The sequence below is a fragment of the Oreochromis niloticus genome, linkage group LG7 (genome assembly GCF_001858045.2).
Source record: "Oreochromis niloticus isolate F11D_XX linkage group LG7, O_niloticus_UMD_NMBU, whole genome shotgun sequence".
NCBI classification, from domain to species: Eukaryota; Metazoa; Chordata; class Actinopteri; order Cichliformes; family Cichlidae; genus Oreochromis; species Oreochromis niloticus.
This window is the reverse complement of record NC_031972.2, coordinates 37,913,400-37,935,716: the sequence shown is the minus strand read 5'-3', so window position 1 is coordinate 37,935,716 and position 22,317 is coordinate 37,913,400. Positions and strand designations below refer to the sequence as shown.

The following is a 22,317-nucleotide window of genomic DNA, read 5'->3' as shown; positions in this document are numbered from 1 at the left end:
AAAACGTATTTAAAGCTGCATTTGCGACTCTTAGTGCAACTACTGGACTTTTTTTTATTACGAGCAACATAAAGTTTTTATTTTTTAAGTTGTCACTTTCGGTGAATTCACTGTCATCCTTTTTACCGACTATTAAAATGTAAATGTTTGTAAATGAAGATTAAATAAAATAATTTTTAGCTGATATTATCGTTAGAAAACACTGCTGAAAAAAACCTCTGTGTAGTAAAGCGCTTTAATGGCATTATTAGATAAATGTGATAGTTAACTGTGATCTGCCAGCACACCAGCAGAAACGCTGCCGCTCGTTGACAGCGTACAGACATGCTGATTAGCTCTCCGTGCTGCCAGTCAGGATCTCTGGAGCTTGATTGGCTGTCTGCACCGTGAGCCCGCCGCGATGCTGTGGTTGTTGTGGTCGGGGCGGCAGCAGCAGCGGCAGAGGAGAGTCGACAGGCGTAGAGCGGAGCGGCTAACCGGCGCTGATTTTTACATGATTAAAACACTAAACGGGAACGAAGACTCACGCGGATCGATAGAAACACACCTGAAGCGCACGTGCGGTCATGGAGTCCTATGACATTTTAGCTAACCAGCCGGTGGTGATCGATAATGTAAGTATGATGATGTCATTCATCCACACCCAGCCCGAGGCCGCGGGCTAACCGTTAGCCTGCCGCTATTGTGTCGGAGCTAATAGGTCGGTGCTCACCTTTCCTGGTGGTGCAGCGGGGTTCCTCTTTCCTCTCAGGTGTTCCCTCTATGATGCTGTCAGCTCGGCTCCTCTGGCCGGCTCACTTCTGCAGCTCTCAGCCGCGTTAGCCGCTAGCCGGATCCGCTGCTAGCTCCGGGCAGCAGCCGGTTAGTGGAGCCGGATCCGGGGCGTGTTAGCTGTCCGTGGTGCTGTAGCGGCATCAACTCACTCCCCCACCCGGCTCTGCTGCTAAATAACCGGCAGACAGGATGCGGGAGTCACCCTGAAGCCCCACATGCAGTACAGCAGACGGCTGCTAGCATGTTAGCATGGCCGTGACACTGTCAATAACCCTTCATCATCACACAGAGCTAACCTTCATTCCATCAGTGAAAGTAAAAACCTGACTATATTTCTCATTTCTCAGTGACGTGCCCTGTGACGTGCAGCTCTCAGCTGGAGCTGTGTCTGATTTAAACGTAATGAATCCAGTTTATGTTCCATCCATGCTTCTCCACCCGCTCAGGCCATCAGTCTGAGCAAAGATGTTTCAGCTCCTGTCACTTTAAACCTCTTGTTTTCTCATTGGATGATCTCAGGAAGCCAGCTGAGGCGCTCTGAGCGTTGTTTACAAACACAGAGACTGAATAACCTGTGAGCAGGAGTCTCAGTTTAGTGTGTTTCAGGTTCAGAGATGTGCTGACAGGTTTCTTATCTTGGGCTGATTCTGTGAATCTAGGGAGGACCCCCTCCTCGGGCCATTAAAGGAGGAGCCTCACAGACCTGTAGGTTGTACAAAGAGAGCAAGTTTACAGTCACTTACTCAGACTCACTCGAACTTGGCGTATTTTGTCTACAAGAAGCGGGAAGGTGGCAACCAGGAAGGCAATGCTTTGGCAGCTGTTGTATTTCAAACCAAACCTAATCAGGTGCCTAAACTCCACCGGGTGTGAGTTCAATGGTGGGACGAGCTCCAACTCCCACCTTCCACCTGCAGGGATTATTTGGCTTCTAAAAGTTAAAATAAGGTTTCATGTGCATGTGTCGGTGTGAGAGTGCGCTGATGAAGAGTTCAGAAACACGAATCAGTAGGTCAAAGCTCAAGACTGAAACAGTAATCAGAGTGAAGCTGATAGTTGGTGCGTTTAATGAACAGTTTTCAGTTCAGTTTATTTCAGCGTTGGTACGTTTCACAGATTTTACTTGGTTGTCTTTACTCAGGTTTTACTTCATTGAGATGATTTTGGTATCGAGCTTCAGACCGCTGAGCTTCTCTCAGCTCTTTGTGAGACATGGTTTCAGATCTTTGGGATAATGAAGCTGCCGTCATCGGGGTTTGGCGTCTGGTGCTCCTTCCTGTTCGCTCACTCACAGCGGGAACTGAAAGCTTTGTGCAGCAGAAACAACTTTTTTTTACTTGGAGGACAAAGTGTCTGTTGAAGCAGAGGAGCTGTGACTGCCGCCAGCCTCGGGCGGCATCTCATGACCTCTCAGCTTCTTTAACCCTGTGATGCTCAAACGTCATCTTTCTTTTCCCTGCAGGGGTCGGGGGTCATCAAGGCCGGCTTTGCGGGAGACCAGATCCCCAAATACTGCTTCCCCAACTAGTAAGTTAACGGAGACTCCAGGATCTCTGTTGCTCTTTAACCAAGTGTGCAGCTCACTCTCTCAGTGCTCTGTGTGTTTCATATGCAGCGTCGGGCGTCCGAAGCATGTGCGCGTGATGGCGGGAGCCCTGGAGGGAGACCTCTTCATCGGACCCAAAGCCGAGGTACTGCTGCTCCTCCTCACTGCAGGTTAAACCACTGCCCTGCTGACACTCACTGCCCTCTTATGATGCTGTTATCTTTATTATTATTATTATTGTTAGTATTATTATTATTATTATTATCATCATCGTCATATCATCATTGTAATTATTATTATCATCATTATCATTTTTATTATCATTATTGTTGATGTTGTTGTGGTGTTTATTGTGTTATTGTGTGGAGCTTCAATGGGCCACACCTTCATCAAAAATGCTCCTTTAAAGTCGACTCTTTATTGTTCCTGCTGAGGTTGGTGCAGAGCTCTGCGCTGAGCTAATCAAGCCTGAGTTTGCAGACCTTGGTGAGGCAGCGTCATCTTTACCGAAACGTTTTTAATGTGTGAAAGCACGTAAACGTCATGTATTTAGTACCTTATGATGGCGATTGAAGGTGATGAAGGATGTGATGCGTGGCCATGCTTGAGCTGCTCATCTCTAGCAGCTTCAGAAGGTCCAGCAGCTCTGCTCTAACTGGAGGAGGAACAGGAAGTTATCGCCCTGCGGGGTCAAAGTTTCTTGTTTTGAAAACAGGGTTGGGTTTTTTTGTTTTTGTTTTTTTTTGGGGTTGTTTTTTTTTTTTTTCAGATAATTGTCACATGACCTTCTCACAGCATCTGCAGCTCTCTTTTTTCCATCAGATCAAAGCATGTGACTGTATCACATTTTCAGGGAATAATAAACTCTCCTCCTCCCCCTCCTCCTCCCATCAGGAGCACAGGGGCCTGCTGTCGGTGCGGTACCCGATGGAGCACGGCATCGTGACCGACTGGAATGACATGGAGCGGATCTGGCAGTACGTTTACTCCAAGGAGCAGCTGCAGACATTCTCCGAGGAGGTGAGCTCCTCTCCGCCTCTGTCACGTCCACACACGAGCTTGTCGCGGTGCCGCTAACCCTGTGGTTTTTTGTGTGTGTGTTTTTTTTTAACCTTTCCCAGCATCCTGTGCTGCTCACAGAGGCTCCTCTGAACCCGAGCAAGAACAGGGAGAAGGCAGCTGAAGTGTTCTTCGAGACTTTCAACGTGCCGGCACTCTTCATCTCCATGCAGGCCGTGCTCAGCCTGTAAGAACTCACTTCCTGTTTGTGTCCTCCTGTTGCTGACTCGGCATCGAGCTGAGGCCTGCGTGAACCTCAGCCTCATGTTTGCTCAAGAAACAGTTAAAGGTGTTAAACACACACGAGGGCTCACTGAAGACTCGCTGCAGTTGCATGGCTCATACACAAGGTGGCAGTATAGGCCCTAAATTACCCTGAGTCACTGCAAGCTCTCTCTTTCACACACACACACACACACACACACACACACACACACAGGGTTCTGTGCTGATTGTAGGTGTGTTCCTCATTTAAAGGGGAGGACCCTGACTGCCGTCTGTGACAGCTCACTGAGTCTTTGTGTGCTTTGAACCAATCAGATGTGACTTTGGGTCACATTATGATCTGAGCCTCTCTGTGATGGAAGGCCTTCGCACACTGGGCAAGTAAAATCAGCATGAGTGTTTCTGTTCTTAAAGCAGCTGTCGAACTTCACAGAATGAATGTGTGACATTCAGAAGCTTGGACCATGCTCGACATTTCAGATTTTTGACCAAACGGATCGCTGCATTTGGCAACAAGTACGCTTGTAGCTCAAAGTGTAAACTGGTACTGAATCTACGCTACGTCAAAACAGTAAATAATCCAGTTTGACGTCACAACTAGCTGCTGCTGCCTCCTCAGGTGTTGTCTCAACTCTGCCAAGGAGCTCAAACTGCCCACTGACATGAAACATGGCCAAAGCTTTGACCCTGGATCACAACAGGAAATCCTCCTGCTGCTGCCTGCATATAAATCAGAATCTGTTTCTTCCTTTTCTTGTTCAGAGATGCCAGTACCAGCTCATCATTGCTTCATGTCAACTCTGTTTTTGTTTTGTTTTTTCACGGTGCGCATTGTGAGATCAAATTTTCCCCAAAAGATGTTCAGATCTGAAAAACATGCTCGGTATGTGCCAACCCCGGAACAGAGTCTGTGCAGGAGGACGCAGAGGGTCAATTATTAAACATGTGAAGCCTGAGTTTAACGTGTTGCTGGGCTGAGAACCGTCCTGATGTTAACATGACTGGACCTGATGGGGTTTTGATGGTTCTCCTGTTGTGTCTGTGTGTTGATGACATTTTAATTGTCTCTCTAAGTTAGAGAAAAGTGCATGTGATGCATGTTGCGTCGTCTTCGTGTCTGTTCACCACACAGAATCAGAGCAGGCTAGAAGACATTTGCTGAGTCTCTATCATAACCGTGATGGCCTCCGTTTTCCTACAGGTACGCCACAGGCCGCACCACCGGCGTAGTGCTGGACTCCGGCGACGGCGTGACCCACGTAGTGCCCATATACGAAGGCTTCGCCATCCCACACTCTATCATGCGTGTGGACATCGCTGGGAGAGACGTGTCGCGGTACCTGCGGCTGCTGCTGCGTAAGGAAGGATACAACTTCAACACGTCAGCTGAGTTTGAGGTCGTTCGCACCATTAAAGAGGTGAGGCGACAGTGGCGGCGGAGCTGAAACGTGAGTCAAGTGTTGTGTGAGTTTCTGATGTTCTCATGTCCCTGCAGAGAGCCTGCTACCTCTCCCTGAACCCTCAGAAGGATGAGACCTTAGAGACCGAGAAGGCTCAGTACGTCCTCCCCGACGGAAGCACTTTAAACGTAAGTCCTGTTCCTACTAATTGGTGGTTCCCGTGTAGCGCTCCTCCCCATCCCCCTGACATGTGACCTTGCCGTTTTCAGATCGGCCCCGCTAGGTTCCGTGCCCCGGAGCTGCTGTTCAGACCCGACCTGATCGGAGACGAGAGCTCGGGCATCCATGAAGTCCTGGCCTACGCCATCCAGAAGTCCGACATGGACCTGCGGCGCACGCTGTTCTCCACCATTGTGCTGTGTGGCGGCTCCACGCTCATCAAAGGTCGGTGCACGCGCCGCAGTCCGTAAAACTTCCTGTTCGCAGTGGCGAATAACACTGTACTGTCCTCACTCAGGCTTCGGCGAACGGTTACTGACTGAAGTAAAGAAGCTTGCACCCAAAGACGTGAAGATCAAGGTAAGCTCTGACTGGGACACGCCCACAGTAACCTCTGGCCTCCTTCTCCTGCTCACTGTCAGTGACACTGAAGTACACGCAGCACAGAGGCATGCCGAGCCTGTTTCTCATGAAAATGCTCGGGAGGAGGAGGAGAGCAGACATGAATACATTTCAAAGAAATATATTTATGTATTCACAAAGAAAACAAAATGCTTTGTAAACTGTGAGGAAGTCCTGGAGAGGAGGACTCAGTGAGGAGATGTCAGTTAGGAGGTGTGAGTGAGGATGTCTCAGTAGGAGGTGTCAGTGACCTGTGGTTTCTCTTTGGCAGATCTCGGCCCCCCAGGAGAGGCTGTACTCCACGTGGATCGGGTAAGTCTTTTGATTGTGTGTCGCTGTGTGTCACTGTGTGTCTTTGTGGCGCTCCTCTCTAAATGGTCCTCTCTCTGACCTCACTTCCTGATGCAGTGGCTCCATCTTGGCGTCGTTGGACACCTTTAAGAAGATGTGGGTGTCGAAGCGGGAATATGAAGAAGACAGAGCGCGTGCCATCCACAGGAAGACCTTCTAGGCCAATGCCCCCTCAGAACTGTCCTCATTGCTCCCCCCCCACCATCAAACGCTAAAGGCTCCCTGACATCAGTGGGTCCTTCCTCCCTCTCCTCCTCCTACCTACATCCTCCTGCTTCTAACCCACCGTTGGCCTCCTGCTCCTCAACCTGCACACACACACACCTTTATGTGTGCTCGACTCCATATTTACCTCCTCTGTCCCCCTCCCCTCCATGTTCTTCCTGCTGTCAGGTGGCGGTGACAGCACGCTCTGAACGTGACACACACACGCCCACACACACATGCATGCGCACACACAGACACACATACACTCACACACAGACATGCGCGCACACACAGGGCTGTGGGGCGTGCTGGAGGTTGCGGGTGGTGCTGTGGATGCTCTGAGCTCCACACTGAAGCCTGTGAGGCATGATGACATCATAAACCTGAATGTTTTGTTTGCTGATGTTCAGATTTGATTTCATGTCTGTTTGTAGCTTCTCTCTGACATGAAGCTCTGTGCTATTAAACTGTATTATAGATCTGATCTGCACATGTATTCTGTCAGCACGGTTCATTTATCGCCGCCGCTCATGATCTTCATTACCAATGAAATGTTTTTTAGGTGAACATGGCATCACGTGTTTGTGTGCGGAGGAAAATGTTCAGCAATGTCTTTATGTCGGCTTTTTGTCCGAGCTGACAGATTAAAACAAAATTTGGGAAAAGCTTCACTCAGTTTTTTTCTTTGCTTTAGAATTAATTTTATCATGAAATATTTCATTACAAAGTCGTCATCATGGTAATTTATTATAAATTAATTTTTCATGAAATAATCCATCATAAAATCATCATAAATTAATTCACCTACAAGTAATCTATTAATTCATCAAATTTATTATTATAGTCATTCGTCATAAAATATTTAATCATAAATTAGAGTAATCTATGATAACACATTTACAAAGAGTTTAATCATAAATTAATTCAAAATAATATAAAGCCATTATCATGTATTATAAAGTAAGTCACGATCAAGTCTTCATTAAGTGATTTATTACAACGTAATTCATCATGAATAATTATTAATAACAATAAACGTAACAGATTTTAAAGTAGTTCATAAAGTATGTTGGCCTGTCTTGGTTTTTATTACTGCTAATCATTTTAAAGCTCAGTTTTTTAAAACCTTATGATGTAACTACACCTCAGCCCATGCAGCAGTATCTCCAAAAGTTGATTCTGTTCATCTGGGCGTAGCTTTTTCAGTGGGAGAAGAATTCAGCAGCATTCATGCAGCAGTATATTAATGACTAACCTCGTATTGTGGATGGATTATCTCAGTTGTTCTCCTGACTGAAGTTTGGTCCGTTTACAGCATCCTGCCATGCAGTTGCATTTGTCCCTAACCATCGGGAACCCTGGTGTTAACCTTTATCAAGTGGAAAAAAGTTAGCATTCATCCTCCAGCTTCACTGTGTTTATATTATGCTAACATAGCTGTGTCACTAGTAGGGATGGGTATCGTTTAGGTTTTATCCGATACCGGTGCCAAACCGGTACTTTTGAAACGGTGCCGGTGCTTAAACGGTGCTCAAACCGGTGCTCAAACCGGTGCTTAAAGAATGGAGAACACAAAATTGGTCCAAAAACCTCTCATGTTCAGCTGGTTTTTTTTGTAAAAAGATAACAATGTTAGCCTTTTCTGCAGCTATAGGGCATATATGGTCTCACTCTTGGCTGGAAGCAGTGCTTAAACAATGGAAAAAACACAAACTTTGTCCAAGAGTACAGAGGACAACACAGGAGAAAGAGGAGAACAAAGGAGTACACAGAAGAATAGAGGTGTACACATGGGGTACTAGGGATGGGTACCGGTGTCCGGTGAAACGGTAGTAACCAGACCGAAAAGCAGGCACATTTCGGTGCTTTATTTCGGTGCTTTTTTTTTTCCTGAGCCAATTCTAGCCAATCATTTTACGTTTCCGAGGATAGTAGGCGGGGCCAGGTACGTACTTCTTTTAGAGCAGAGCTACAGATTAAAAATGCCCAAGGCAAAGCGATCAAAAGTCTGGCTGTACTTCACAACAAAAGATGCAAACTCAGCAGCCTGCAACAAGTGCTTTAAGCTGATACTGTGATACTGTCAAAGGAGGTAACACCTCAAATCTGATGAAACACCTGGCAACGCATAGCGGGGTTTTTTTTAAAGCCGAGAAATGCACCGTGTTTGATAGCTTGCTGCGAGACCTCACACGAGCACATCTACTGCGGGTGTGGTGCCTGTTATCGGACCGGAGTTAGCAACATCCCCCAAAAACCCGAAGAGGAGAGTCCTGGCCCCTAGCCCTGTTAGCCTAGCAGAAATGATGACGGATGATGATGGCAGCAGTCGCCGTTCTCCTCTGCGTGAGTAGCTTCATGTTGTTCGTGTGTAATTAACGTTGAGTAGGCTAACCACGTTATTACATTAATGCATGTAAGGTGAACTAGCAAACACCGTCGTAGTTACATGCGGCTGTCTTCTTGTTTGATGGCAGATACTCCCTTCACCCTGGCCAAAAAGGCTAAAATGACCAAAGAAAAAGTGGAAAACAGTTAAACATGAGAGGTTTTTGGACAAAGTTTGTGTTTTTTCCATTGTTTAAGCACTGCTTCCAGCCAAGAGTGAGACCATATATGCCCTATAGCTGCAGAAAAGGCTAACATTGTTATCTTTTTACAAAAAAAACAGCTGAACATGAGAGGTTTTTGGACCAATTTTGTGTTCTCCATTCTTTAAGCACCGGTTTGAGCACCCTTTAAGCACCGGCACCGTTTCAAAAGTACCGGTTTGGCACCGGTATCGGATAAAACCTAAATGATACCCATCCCTATGGGGTACAGAGGAGGACTTAAGAGTACAGAGGTCCTGCCCCTTGTTTATCTGCTGCCTGTGCACGGTCAGGGTGTAACGGTGCAAACATATTGCATCATTTCAATAAAGGGAAAAAAGTCACCAAACTCCTTCTCCGTACTTCCTCCCTAAAAAAACAAACGCCTTCGACATCATTCAGAGGGGGAGGAGCATCAGCAGCAGGAATAACCAGTTCACTTTCAGTCAGATGATATCTGAGGCTTCTCCTGCATTTCTGAGTCCCTCCATCACCCCACTGTCTTCTTTCTCCTCAACGTTGGCATTGTCGTCCAGGTCAAAGGTCACCTCTCACATTCATATCAGGGTTTGGTCAATGTGCAGTGAAGATGTTGAGTCTTTTACCCTGAATTTCTGAGCCTCCTGATATTTTTCACTGCTTAAATAAAACATGTCTGTTAGAGCTGAGTAAACGACCCCTGACTCATTTAAAGGACCCACCTCAGGGTTGGTCCTTAAGATGAGCCACAGAAATTTGTCCATGAATGGAAAACTGTAGATATGACTTGTCATCAGCCAGTTTGGGGAAAGGCTGCCACTGCTCCACAGACCCGTTCTCTCCTGGAAGGTCCTGTGTAGTTGGGATTCATAGAACTATCAGCCGTCCACTTGAGCCACAGTTGCTGTTACTGAGCGTACGAAGAGACTCAGAGCAGCACAGATGAACATCAGTGAGAACTGATGTTTATTTGTTACCTTCATACAGAGTGCAGTAAAGAGCAAAAAACGGTGTCAGCCCACCTGCTCTCAGGTGTGTCACAGTTTCAGAAGCTTTGAGAAATTGTGACAGATGTTGTGGGTCTTCATTTTCTGTTTGGATCTGGGCTCAGTGCGTCTGTGACAGGAACCAATCAGACATTAGCTGATGCTGATGGAGAATCTGAAGCACTTTAACTGAAACATGACCAGCAGGTGTCAGTGTGCCATCACTGCTCCTTCTCTCCATCAGTCTGGTGATGTTTGTTCAGGTGTGTGGTTTACCTCAGATTGGAGCTGTAAAAGTCTCGACTGACCACAAATAGAAAATAAGCTGCTCTGTGTCTTTTGAGCTTCTGACTGCCTTTTCTGTTTGACACTGAGGAGAAGTAATCCAGGATCAATGTATGGGGAAGGTCTGACTCCTGTTAGGGCTCCCACACCCAGCCTGAAGGAGGCTGTGTCTGACCTGGATTCATATTTTTATATTTAATAAAAATTTAAAAAACAGTGAACATGAGTAACATTTAGGCTAGTAAAATATTTTACAGCATTACAATTATGTCCCCATAAATGTGAGAATATGTGAAAGAAATGATCTGCTGAGTGAAGCAGAGTAAAGATGAGTATGAAAACTTCAACAATAATAAACCCTGGTGTGACTGATTATTGGCAATAAACAATAAAAGTATCAGTATCATGTCTCAGCTAACATGAGCAGCTTCATGTTTTGCCTCGTGTATCTGATGGAGGTGAGTGCATGAATTATGGATGAGGTAATCATATCTGCCTTCCTCGTACGGAGCGGAGACAAGGCAGCAGGAAGTCAGCAGGTGATGGAGCGAGCAGTGCAATCAGCCTCCTGTGTCTGAGAGATATTTACAGCCCGCCCTGAAGACACTGCACAGCTCAGCATCGCTGAGAGCGTCAGACAGAGGAGAGGAACCCCACAGAGTCTCCTCAGGATGTTTCTTGATGGGGGACAAACACGCTCCACCTGTCAGTCAAAGAGGCCATGCCCCTAATGATGCAAACAGGTGAGTTCTAAAAACCTTCTCGCTCGTTCAGGTGTTACGAAGCGGGGACATTATCTGTCCTTCTCCATGCTTGGCTCACTTTGTGGGCCGGATCAGTGAAAGTCGCATTTCTGTCCGTGATCACCTGTCGCATCAGATCTGTGAAACAGGCTGAAAACTGAAGACGCCACATCTATGCTTTCATACAGGTGACCCCACCCACCGACTGGCAGCAGCACCTGCAGCTCCGTTTGTAATGGCAGCACGTTTCCATCAGTTCATTAAATCACTAATTCATCTGCTCAGTGTGTGCACAAACACTTGTTTTCATATCTTAGTGAGAACATCTAATTGACATAATGCTTTCCCTAGACGCTTACTCTAACCACAGCCATCAAAAATGAATTCCCAACCATAACCCTTAGCCTAAACCTAACCATAACTGTAACCCTGACACTAAAACCACATTTTGAGCCTCAAAAATGCCTTCAAACATGTGTCGACGGGAATTTTGTCCCCATAAGTGACTATTGGTCCCCACAAGTATAGTAACGTTCCAATTTTTGGTCCCCACAAAGATGTGTGAACATGATGCATATTTACAAACACACACGTGCACACAGACACACACACACAAGCTGATCTGAAATCACTGAGGATGCTCTGGGTTACCATGGCAACAGCTTTCCCTTCTGAGATGTCTTTGATGCGGTTATGATCTGAGCTGCCTCGCAGCGGCTAACGAGGCTGTGGGTAAAGTTTGAGCATGTGCGCAGCGGGGGGCGAGAAGGTGAGATGAAGTTGGAAAGTGTGGGCTGAGTGTCGGGAACAGCCTCCTCTTTTCATCTCCTCGTCTCCCTCTGTTCTCTCCTCTGCTTCTCACTTTGGAGAAAAGAGCAGTGAGCTCACAGAGCACTAACGAGCTAATGTGACAGAGACATGTTTGACTGGCTAAAGTAGCACGAATAACAGCGGTCACTTCTCCACATGGCCAGAAAGAGCCAGAGTGGTACTTCAATCCCACCAGCATTGTTTGATTCATACGTTACACATTTAAGTTTGAATTGTTTAGGAGATGGGAGGATAAAACGGCAGCTCTGATCTGCTAACTTCCTGCTTCGTTCCCTGTGCAAAAAGACTAGGCACGATAGGAGTTTAATCCAAGCTGAGGTCATTCAGAGGTATCCAGGCAGTCAGCGAAACAAAAGAACCAGAGGCAGAAGGGAGACCAAAAAGCTGCACGGAAAGTCACACGAGGATCCAGAAACAAGCAAACAACACATATCAGCAAAGCTTCACCACCAGCAGAAGAAGCACCAACGAGATAACAAGCACCACCTGCCAAAATCCAACACAGGTGACACTAATGAGGCAGGCAATCCGACAGGAAGGAGATGCGACAGAGACAGGAAGTAAATGTCAGGGTCTCACGCTCAGGTTATGAGTCCTGCTTCTTGTTTTCATTTTGCTCTTTTAGTTTTCCCAACGACCCCTGCTCCTCACCTGTCTCCGTGTCTTCCTGGTTTATTCTGGTAGTTGAATTTCTGTCCTCACCTGTGGCCTCTTCCCTTAATACTGATCTGTGTATTTATAGCCTGTTTTTTTGTATTTACAGTGTGTTTTTTGTGTGTATTTATAGTCCCGTCTAGTTTGAGGAGTTCCCACAGCCTGATGAAGCAACAGAGTGTCCTGGTTTTATTCAGTCTGATGCCTTTGTGCAGTTATAAAGCCACAGAAGAATAATCTCGGAGACATTTTATCGTTAAATGCACTTTTCCTTCAACATTTTGCATTTCTTTGAAACATCTCATTTCTGATTTCCTTTACACATTTCAGTGGAGTTGTTCTTACCCTTTTCAGGGACTTTCTAATTTCACTTTTGTCACTGTAGTTTTTCATTTTTTTTTTTTCATTTTTAAGTTTTCTTTTGTGAAATTTTTCTTTTTCTGTCACGTTTTCATCCAATTTTCTCTGATATTTTAGGGTTTTTTTCTGTCTTTGAATCATTTTGGGGCTGTGTCCATCACTGAGTACAGTTGCACAGCCAGTCCTTATTTCCTCCTTACTAACATTAGAGCAGAGGTCTGCAGACAATCTGTCTGCTCTTTTTCCTGATCTTTTCTTTTCTGTATCTCCTTCCTGTGAGTCTCACTGATCCAAACATGAAGCTCCCGGTTCAAAGAATCTCCAGTCGCCTCATTTTTCTCCACACAACAAACGTCATCAGAGACAAAAGCTGCTGTGAATATGTCATTATATTCAGGAAAGAATTAATTACATGGCTGAGAAGCTGCAGCTACACATCTACCACACAAAGCCACATTTCTTTGTTTGCCTGATGTAACTGAAGCTAATTAAAAGTATAGTCGGTTCTGTAAAGGAACGTCAGAACGAGATGTCAGGAGAACAATTGGACTGAACCTGCAGCTTTTATTTCAGCTAATGGAGGTCTATTACAGTTCACATTCCTTTATTTCAGTCTTTTCTTTTGTTCTGTGAGAAAGAATAAAAGGATGTTCTGTTCTCTGTATGTGGTTCCGATCATAAAGCATAATCTTTTAAAAAAAAAATCATGCTTTTATGTAAACGTTAAAACTTCAGAATGCCGTGACTAGTTCGGGTAACTTCAGAGGTAACTCTGGGTTTTATGAATTACGATGATACTTCTTACCAGGATATATCGTCATGGTAACTGATGCTGTAAACCTTACTGGCTCCAGAACAGGTTATGATGATTAGAAATCACCAGAATTCCTGGAAGATCTTTCATCAGTCACTCAGAGATGTGCTGAAAGGTCCTTAATAAGTAATCCTGTCTTACTGTTTAAAATGTTTGTGTGCTGTGTGCTCTGCTTTGTGTAGGTGGGTCTGGGAGTGTACCACTTGGGGAGAAAAAAGAGGAAACTTGTAGGGTTGCATTTCCTGCGAATCCTTCCAAAGCCCATGAGGAAACGTTTGTATTTGTTTGTGTGTGGGAACCAGTGTTGTTCAAGTTCAAGTGTTCAAGTTTTGTACTCGCCAAAAGTAATTAGTTACTTATTACTGATTACCTCTCCAATCCTGTTACATTACTGTTTACTTATTATCAAAAGTAATTAGTTACTTATTACTTAGTTACTTTTTAAAAACATGATACACAACCTGAACATGTAATAAAGCAACAGACCTTTCAGCCCAATTCTATTTTTTCTGCATAATCCATCATATAAAATTGAATCAAATGATAAAGTCTCTGTTTAGAAATTGTTTTATTAGTTTTAACCTTTTAATCTAATGCAGATTGTATTAAGCAAAAATTAAATTATATGCAACAGTCTTTGACTTAAAGAAATTCTTTAACATTTAAACCTATTTTCTGCATATTCCAGCATATGGAATAAAATATTTTTTGTGTTTACACTCACTCTTTCAAATAGATGCAAGTAAAACACAGTAAAAAAAATAAATAAAATCAAAGATTCAGCGGCACTAAGTCCTGTCGCTCTTTAATGTATTCTCACCTGTTTAGCAGGAGTGGAGATTTGCCTGATGCCACAGCGGTCACTTCAGTGGAGGGATTCGGGGGTTTCTTTGTGAATTTCACATTCCCGTGGCGGCATGCTAGGTGCTTGCTCAGATTTGAAGTTTATTTCTTTTACTGTGGAAAGAAGTTTTCTTCCCACTTAGAATAGACATGGGAGAGTGTACAGTGGACACTACTGTTTTTGTCACTTTTTACGGAATAAAACTTGAAGTAATGTAAGTACATCCAAGCTTTTAACACTACGTGGTTGTACTCTCTCCTGCACTCCATTTTATCCATTGTTAATCTACACAAGTCTGTTGCTGCCACAGGCGTTGCATGCACTTGCGTCATTGTCATGAGACACTCTCACAAACAAAATCACGGTTTAGTAACTCAGTAACGCAGCGTTCTTATGGGAAAATAACAGTAACACGATACTTGTAACACATTAGTGCCCATCTCTGGTGGGAATCCTACTTTTGGTTACAAAACATCTAATAAAATGTATATCTGAGTCCACATTTCCAAACCCACCACATCCTTAATGTTATCATGCATTACTGTTTTTCATACATGCCTTTATGATGAGTCCCTTATCCCTTCAACACCTCAGAGAAATAATTTTCCGGGAAGGTATTTCTGGATCGTCTCTGGTGGCTCGTGTAATTCAGCGGGAGCCACCAGCGGACCACCTGTGAGGAGCTGCTTCCATTTTTTGCCCGTCTCCAGCTCAAACGGCTTTTCTCAGACTTGTTTTCAGAGATGGACTGCAGCCTTCTAGTCCGTCATATTCAGAGAGCGAGCTCTGACACTTGAAAGTGTGGAGAGTGTCTCGCTTTAACAGTCGGGGATACCAGCGCGGATAAGGATGTCATTAAAGTGGCAATTCTATTGTGGCCTCAAGCAGCTGGATGCATCTGTAATATTAATCAAAGCGTGCACACAGCAGAGGCTGGAGAGCCTCCATCTCAGGAAGGATCAGCAGATGTCTGATGAAGAGCTGAGCCTCGTTTGAAGTGAAATATTAAGTTCTGAAAATTGGTGTGGACATTTCAGAATCATATACTGGATCTTATACTAGATCATATACTGAATCATATATTAAGTCAGTGGTTCTCAAACTTTTTACAATGAGTACCACCTCATATAATATAAGGCTCTTAAAGTACCACCTTTATGACCGACATTAAAGTACAGTAGTATACGCCTATTTGACACCATATACAGTTTACACAAGACAATTTTATTTCTTATATGAATGTTATTTATTTTAACTGTCATAAACAAGATGTGACAGGTGATAATAATAACAACTGTACTGCATTAAAACATTCACAGCAGGTGGCATGTCCAGTCTTTAAGTGGTAACATTAGGGATGGGTATCGTTTAGGTTTTATCCGATACCGGTGCCAAACCGGTACTTTTGAAACGGTGCCGGTGCTTAAACGGTGCTTGAACCAGTGCCTAAAGAATGAAGAACACACACTTTGTCCAAAAACCTCTCATGTTTAGCTGTTTTTTTTGTAAAAAGATAACAATGTTAGCCTTTTCTGCAGCTATAGGGGATTTATGGCATCATAAATCCTCTTCTCTCCCCCAATGTCACTCAGTACCGGATCCCTGCAAGGCTATACAGCCCTTGCTGTACACTATGTACACCTGTGACTGTACACCAACCCACGCAACCAATGTCATCATTGAGTACGCCCATGACACGTGGTTGGGCTCATCTCTGATGTAGATGAGACAGCATACAGGGCTGAGCTTGAGAACTTGTCCCGCTGGTGCTCACAAAATAACCTGAAGCTGATCCTTAAATCCAAAGAACTCATAATGGACTTCAGGAGACACAGACAGGTCCACTCCCCTTTCATTATAAATGTTGTACGGGTGGAATCTGTCTCCACCTTCAGGTTTCTGAGCACGCACATCTCCACTGATCTTACCTGGACCCACAATACGTTTGCCCTGGTGGTGAAGGCCCAGCAGCGGCTGCACTTCCTCTGTATTTTGAGGAAGAATAACCTGGACCAGCAGCTGGTGCTGGCATTCTATCATTCCTATCATTCTATCATTTTTTTCACTCCTGCGCAGTTGGTTTTGAGTGCCCTCAGAGCTGCCGTCCTTTCCTCATACTAATCCTGCCAGCTGGTCAATGATGTGTTTATTGAGCCGTCTGTTTGGGTCAACAGGAACCGTTCATGAAACCACTGCAGTTACTCAAACTCCCATCATCCTCTTCTCTCTGAGTCATGGTTATCTCTCTCAGACAAGCTTTTACCTTCAGACAGCCCTGACATTATCAGTTATGTACCTTTTCAAACCGTCCTTGACATTATCACAAATGGCCCGTTGCTCGCCCGCTTCTTGTATTTTTGATGTGAGCTTTAGTTTGCTGGCAGACTGCGGGGATCAAGCTCGAGGAAAAAGCAAATCTTTGTTGGCGTGACTGCGGGTGGTGTGAAAGCAACTGTGAGTCATTCATCAGTGTGGAACCACGGCACACTGATCAGCGTGAGGTGGCAAACATTGATTGGCGATGGCATTTTCTGTAATGGTGATGACATTCCGTTTGTGTGAGCATGGGTGTCACTGCAGGTGGCTGTCAAAAAGTGCACAGGTGTGTGATGGAGGACATACCTGCCTCCTGTTTTCATGTGAGTCTGGGAGGAGTCTGTTTTTGTTTCCAGAAAAAACTTATTCATAAATAATAGATAAAAATGAGCCCCAGCTTATTCTGAGCCATGGATGAATCATAGAAACATTTGTGCTTGTCTTGTTCTTACTTTTGATTTCATGTTTAGGTCATCTTCGCCCTTTCTGAAAATTAATCCTCACTCCTCATTTCCTCCTGAAGCCTCCTTTTCTGTCTTCTCATGTTGACTCCTCTGAAAACCTTGTCTCCTTTTGATCCAGCCCTTGTGCTGCTAACCATGGGTCAAGCTTATTCATATAGCACAAAGTCAAATCAGCGGTCACCTCCAAACACATTATATTGTGAGGTAAAGACCCTAAAATAATACATACAGAGAAAAACTCAACAATCATATGACCCCCTATGAGCCAGCACTTTGGCGACAGTGGGAAAGAAAAACTCTCTTTTAAAAGGAAGAAAACTCCAGCAGAGCCAGGCTCAGGGAGGGGCAGCCATCTGCTGAGGGGTGGAAGACAGGACAAAGACACACAGTGGAAGAGAGCCAGAGATTAATAACAAGTATGATTCAATGCAGAGAAGTCTATTAACACAGTGAGTGAGAAAGAAGAACTGGCTGAAGAAGAGATACCCAATGCATCATGGGAATCCCCCAGCAGCCTACACCTATTGCAGTATAACTAAGAGAGGATTCAGGGTCACCTGATCCAGCCCTAACTATATGCTTTAGCAAAAAAGAAACGTTGAAGCCTAATTTTAAAAGTAGAAAGAGTGTCTGTCTCCTGAATCCAAATTAGAAGCTGGTTCCACAGTAGAGGGGCCAGAAAGCTAAAGGCTCTCCCTCCCATTATACTGTTTAATACTCTAGGAACAACAAGTAAGCTACAGTCTGAGAGCAGGTGCTCTAATAGGGTGATATGGTACTATGAGGCCATTAAGATAAGATGGGACCCGATTATTTAAGACCTTGTATGCGAGGAGCAGGATTTTTAATTTAATTCTGGATTTAACAGGAAGCCAATGAAGGGAAGCCAGTAGGAGACACATGCTCTCTCTTTCTAGTGCCTGTGAGTAGTCTTGCTGCAGCATTTTGGATTAACTGAACGATTTTTGTCATGGGCATCACAGGAATGGACCCAAAAGCAGATACTGAACTCGGAATAGTTTGTTGCAAAAGTGAATTTATTTATAAGTGACAATAGACAGTGAATGGGGAGAATCTCACGGAGAGATGGGTCTGAAATGGGAGAGAGAAGTCAGTGATATGCGAAGCCAATGATGGGACATGGCTGTTCTGTGGAATATGTGAATGGCTTACTTGAGACAATGGTGAGCAGCACTGCAGGGGGAGCCAGACAAGGCCTGGGGTGTCAGGGAGCTGATTTACTGACGATGTAGGGCAGAGGATCTGGTGAAAGAGTGGAGGTGCATGCTGCTCCTAAAGACTGCTGCATTAGATTGCCAGTAATGAACTGCAGGGGAGAAGGGCAGGCTTCAGGTTGGAGGTCACCACCCAGGGGTGGACCTCCGATTGGGAAGGAGAGAATAACAGAGCCCTGATTGCCAAAACCCAGGGCATGAAACTTTACAGGGAGTTTTTAAGACATCCTGATGATAACAGTTTACAGTAGTACAGCCTAAAAGTAATAAATGCCTGAACTAGTTTTTCAGCATCACTCTGAGACACGATATTTCCAATTTTAGAGATATTGCGCAAATGGAAGAAAGCAGTCATATATATTTGTATAATATGTGCATTGAAGGACAGATCCTGGTCAAATATGACTCCAAGGTCAAATATGACTCCAAGGTTCCTTACAGTGTTACTGGAGGCCAAGGTAATGCCATCTACTGTAAGAATCTGTGTAGCAGTGAAAATGTATGCTATGTCTTCTGATGATACTGCATGTATAATGTAAACATAATTGGTCCCAGCACTGAACCCTGTGGAACTCCATAATTAACCTCAGCATGTGGAGAACACTCTTCATTTGCATGAACAAATTGGAGTCTATTGGATAGATATGATACCACTGCAGTGCAGCACCTGTAATACCTACAGCATGCTCTAATCGCTCTAATAGGATATTATGGTCGACAGTATCGAACGCAGCACTGAGGTCTAGCAGGACAAGCACAGAGATGAGTCCACTGTCAGAGGCCATAAGAAGATCATTTGTAACCTTCACTAAAGCTGTTTCTGTGCTGTGATGAGCTCTGAAACCTGACTGAAACTCTTCAAGTAAGCCATTCCTCTGCAGATGATCTGTTAGCTGTTTGACAACTACTCTTTCAAGAACTTTTCAGATAAAAGTAAGGTTGGAGATTGGCCTCAGCTAAGACTGCTGGGTCTAGAGATGGCTTTTTAAGTAACGATTTAACTACTGCCAGCTTGAAGGCCTGTGGTACATAGCATACATTATTGGAGACAGGTTGATCATATTAAAGATTGAAGCATTAATTAATAGCAGGACTTCTGCGCAGTCTTGTAGGAATGGGGTCTAAAAGACATGTTGATGGTTTGGAGGAAGTAATTACTGAAGTTAACTCAGAAAGATCAATTGGAGAAAAATACTAAATGAATATCAATGGTACTGAAAGTAGCTGTAGATAAAGTTACATCTGTTAGATAATTATGAGTAATTTTTTCTCTAATGGTTAAAATTTTATTTGTGAAGAAGTTCATGAAGTCATTACTAGTTAATGTTAAAGGAATGGTTGGCTCAACAGCAGTGATGGGAATAACAGTGTTAAAAATAACACTATTACTAAAGCCATTACTTTTTTCAGTCATTAGTAATCTAATGAATGACTATTTCTATTGTTACAACGCTGTTACTGTTACTAACAAGAAAATGCAGTGCGGACACCTTACTATTTTTCAACACAGACAGCTTACTGGGAGGTAGGGGGGGCAAAACAATTGCACAGGTGCTGCTGATTGGCTGAGGAAGAATAGCCATGGTAAACCAATCACATGACCAATTTAAGATGACATAGCAACAACCCAAGGCAACCCTGAATCTTAATTTTTGTGTTTACAGTGGGGACTTCAAACTGTATACCAGTTTTTAAATTGTGTTGATAGGCCACGTAAAAACAGAGTAATGATAGTAATGGAAGTTTTAGGAGTGATGGCGGGGAGAGAGCAAAAGAGAAAGAGAGATCGAGTTTGAGATGTGAGAGATTTGTTATGTTTAGCGTGTTTGGAGTGTGTAGATTGTGTGTTTTGTCGTTGGTATGTTGTGTAGTGTAGTCGATAGTTTTGTTGTGTGTGTCAGAACAATGAGGCGACTGCTGAAAGTCACAGTTGCTGCCAAAAAGCCACTAAAGGCAGATTACCGTGTAAACGCTGTCTCCAAGTGGAAAACAGGACGAGTGATACACCTCCTGCTGTCAGGCCTGCAGGTATCAGGCTTGAGATGTTCTCCTTTATCTTCTAGTGGACAGAAATTATCCTTTTGAGTGGCATAAATAATTTGTGTGGCATCTTATCTGATGCAGAACACCTGATTGTTCTGTAAATAGCTTGAAATTGTTAGAAGAAAAATGCCTTGGCTGCATGTTTAGATGAAGAGATGCGAATAACTTTGTTATTTGCAAAACTTACCCTGGACCCCAGAGGGTTAAACTTTTTTTTTAAGCAACTCAATGATTACTTTTCCTAGTAATTAGTTACTTTTATAATATTTTAAGTCAGTTGCTAACTATAACTAATTGCTTTTTCAAAGTAACTTACCCAACACTGCTCAACAGAGCTCTTTTTGTCAGCCTGGCTACAGTGCTGAAGAGAAACCTGGGGTTGTTCTTATTTTCTTCAATCAGTGATGAGTAGTACGATGTTCTAGCTTTCCAGAAGGCTTTCTTATAAAGCAGCAAACTATTTCTCCAGGCTACATGGTGATCTTCTAAATTTGCAATATGCCATTTCCTCTCCAGCTTACGAGTTATCGGTTTTAAGGTGCACATTTGAGAGTTATACCACGGAGTCAAATACTTCTGATTTAAGGCTTTTTTTCACAGGACCTACAGTATCCAGAGTCGTACGTAGTGAGGAGGTAAAATTATTGACAAGATAATCGACCTCTGTTGGAGTAGCGTTCAGATAGCTGCTCTGCTCTATGTTGGTACAGGGCATTGAAGATGATAACAGTGGGTGGATTACATTCTTAAACTTAGTTACAGCGCTTTCAGAAAAAACATCTACTTTGATAAAGTCTACTCTCCACTGCTGTGTAATCAATTATTGTAAATGTAAATGTTATCAGGAAATGATCAGACAGCAGAGGGTTTTCAGGAAACACTGTTAAATGTTCAGTTTCTATGCCATATGTTAAAACAAGATCTAGAGTGTGATTAAAGTGGTGGGTGGGTTCTTTTACATTTTGACAGAAGCCAGTTGAGTCTAATAACAGATTAAATGCCATGTTGAGGCTGTCATTTTTAGCATCTACATGGATGTTAAAATCACCCACAATAATTATTTTATCTGAGCTGAGCACTAAATCACAAAAAAAGTCTGAGAAATCAGAGAGAAACTCTGTGTAAGGCCCAGGTGGTACAAGATGACAACTTTGGAATTCTACTAGAAACAGTCGATCATATTTGTTTGTCAAAGCTGAATTCAGGGCAAACTAGGCTAAATTAGCGTTTTTAGCTAACAGCTACAATAAGCATAAAAGTTACTGTACGGCTATCATTTGTTAACATGACGCTTGTTCTTATACATGTAATACATTTATTACCAACCTGAGAGTTTATCCGCTGGTCATGCGACATGACGAATGACTTCTGAAGTCTTAATTCAGCTCAAGACGCTGTAGATTCCCGTCAGTAACACTTTCGGTCCGCTAGTAAAACGTAGTTCTATTAATCTGCGCTCATTACTCTTGAACCGGAACCGGATGTAAGTCCCAAAAAAACTGAATTTTGGAACTGAAATTGAATTGTAGAACTGAAACTGAATGGTGAGAAGTGAATCTGAAATTATTCGAGAGCTAAATTTTTAAAGGATAAAATACCGTTTCAAAGCAAATGAATTCATTTTCAAAAATAAAATTCAATTTCAATTTAGTGATGATCATTTTCAAACCAATAAATTGAATTTCAAATTAGGCTAATTCATATTCAGTTTTTAAAAGCACTTATTCAAGTTACAATTCAGATTCAATCCGAGCAATTCAAATTCAAATTTAACTTATTCAAATTCAACTTATTCAAATTCAGTTTCTGATGTCACAGATTTCTGCCCATATAAATCAGCTCATGAGTTTGTAAACTTGTGTGTGTGTGTGTGTGTGTGTGTGTGTGTATGTGAGTGAGTGTCTCTGTGTGTTTGAGTGTGAGTGCTACGATCTCTGCTCAGTCACACTGGGACTTAGCTGCTGTGTTAATAAAGTGTTTTTTGAAGAG

The 22,317-nt window shown here is 43.5% G+C and overlaps 1 protein-coding gene across 1 annotated transcript; it reads left to right on the top strand.

Annotated features, from left to right (window-relative positions):
* The first annotated feature begins 395 nt into the window (after positions 1-395).
* Positions 396-6,854, top strand: actr1b (actin related protein 1B). The gene is made up of 11 exons (XM_003453634.5): positions 396-614; positions 2,237-2,301; positions 2,390-2,465; positions 3,215-3,340; positions 3,442-3,566; positions 4,806-5,022; positions 5,100-5,192; positions 5,274-5,448; positions 5,522-5,583; positions 5,897-5,937; positions 6,034-6,854. Exons 1-11 carry the CDS (start codon positions 567-569, stop codon positions 6,134-6,136), a joined length of 1,131 nt encoding a protein of 376 aa, XP_003453682.1. The 5' UTR covers positions 396-566; the 3' UTR covers positions 6,137-6,854.
* Positions 6,855-22,317: the final 15,463 nt, after the last annotated feature.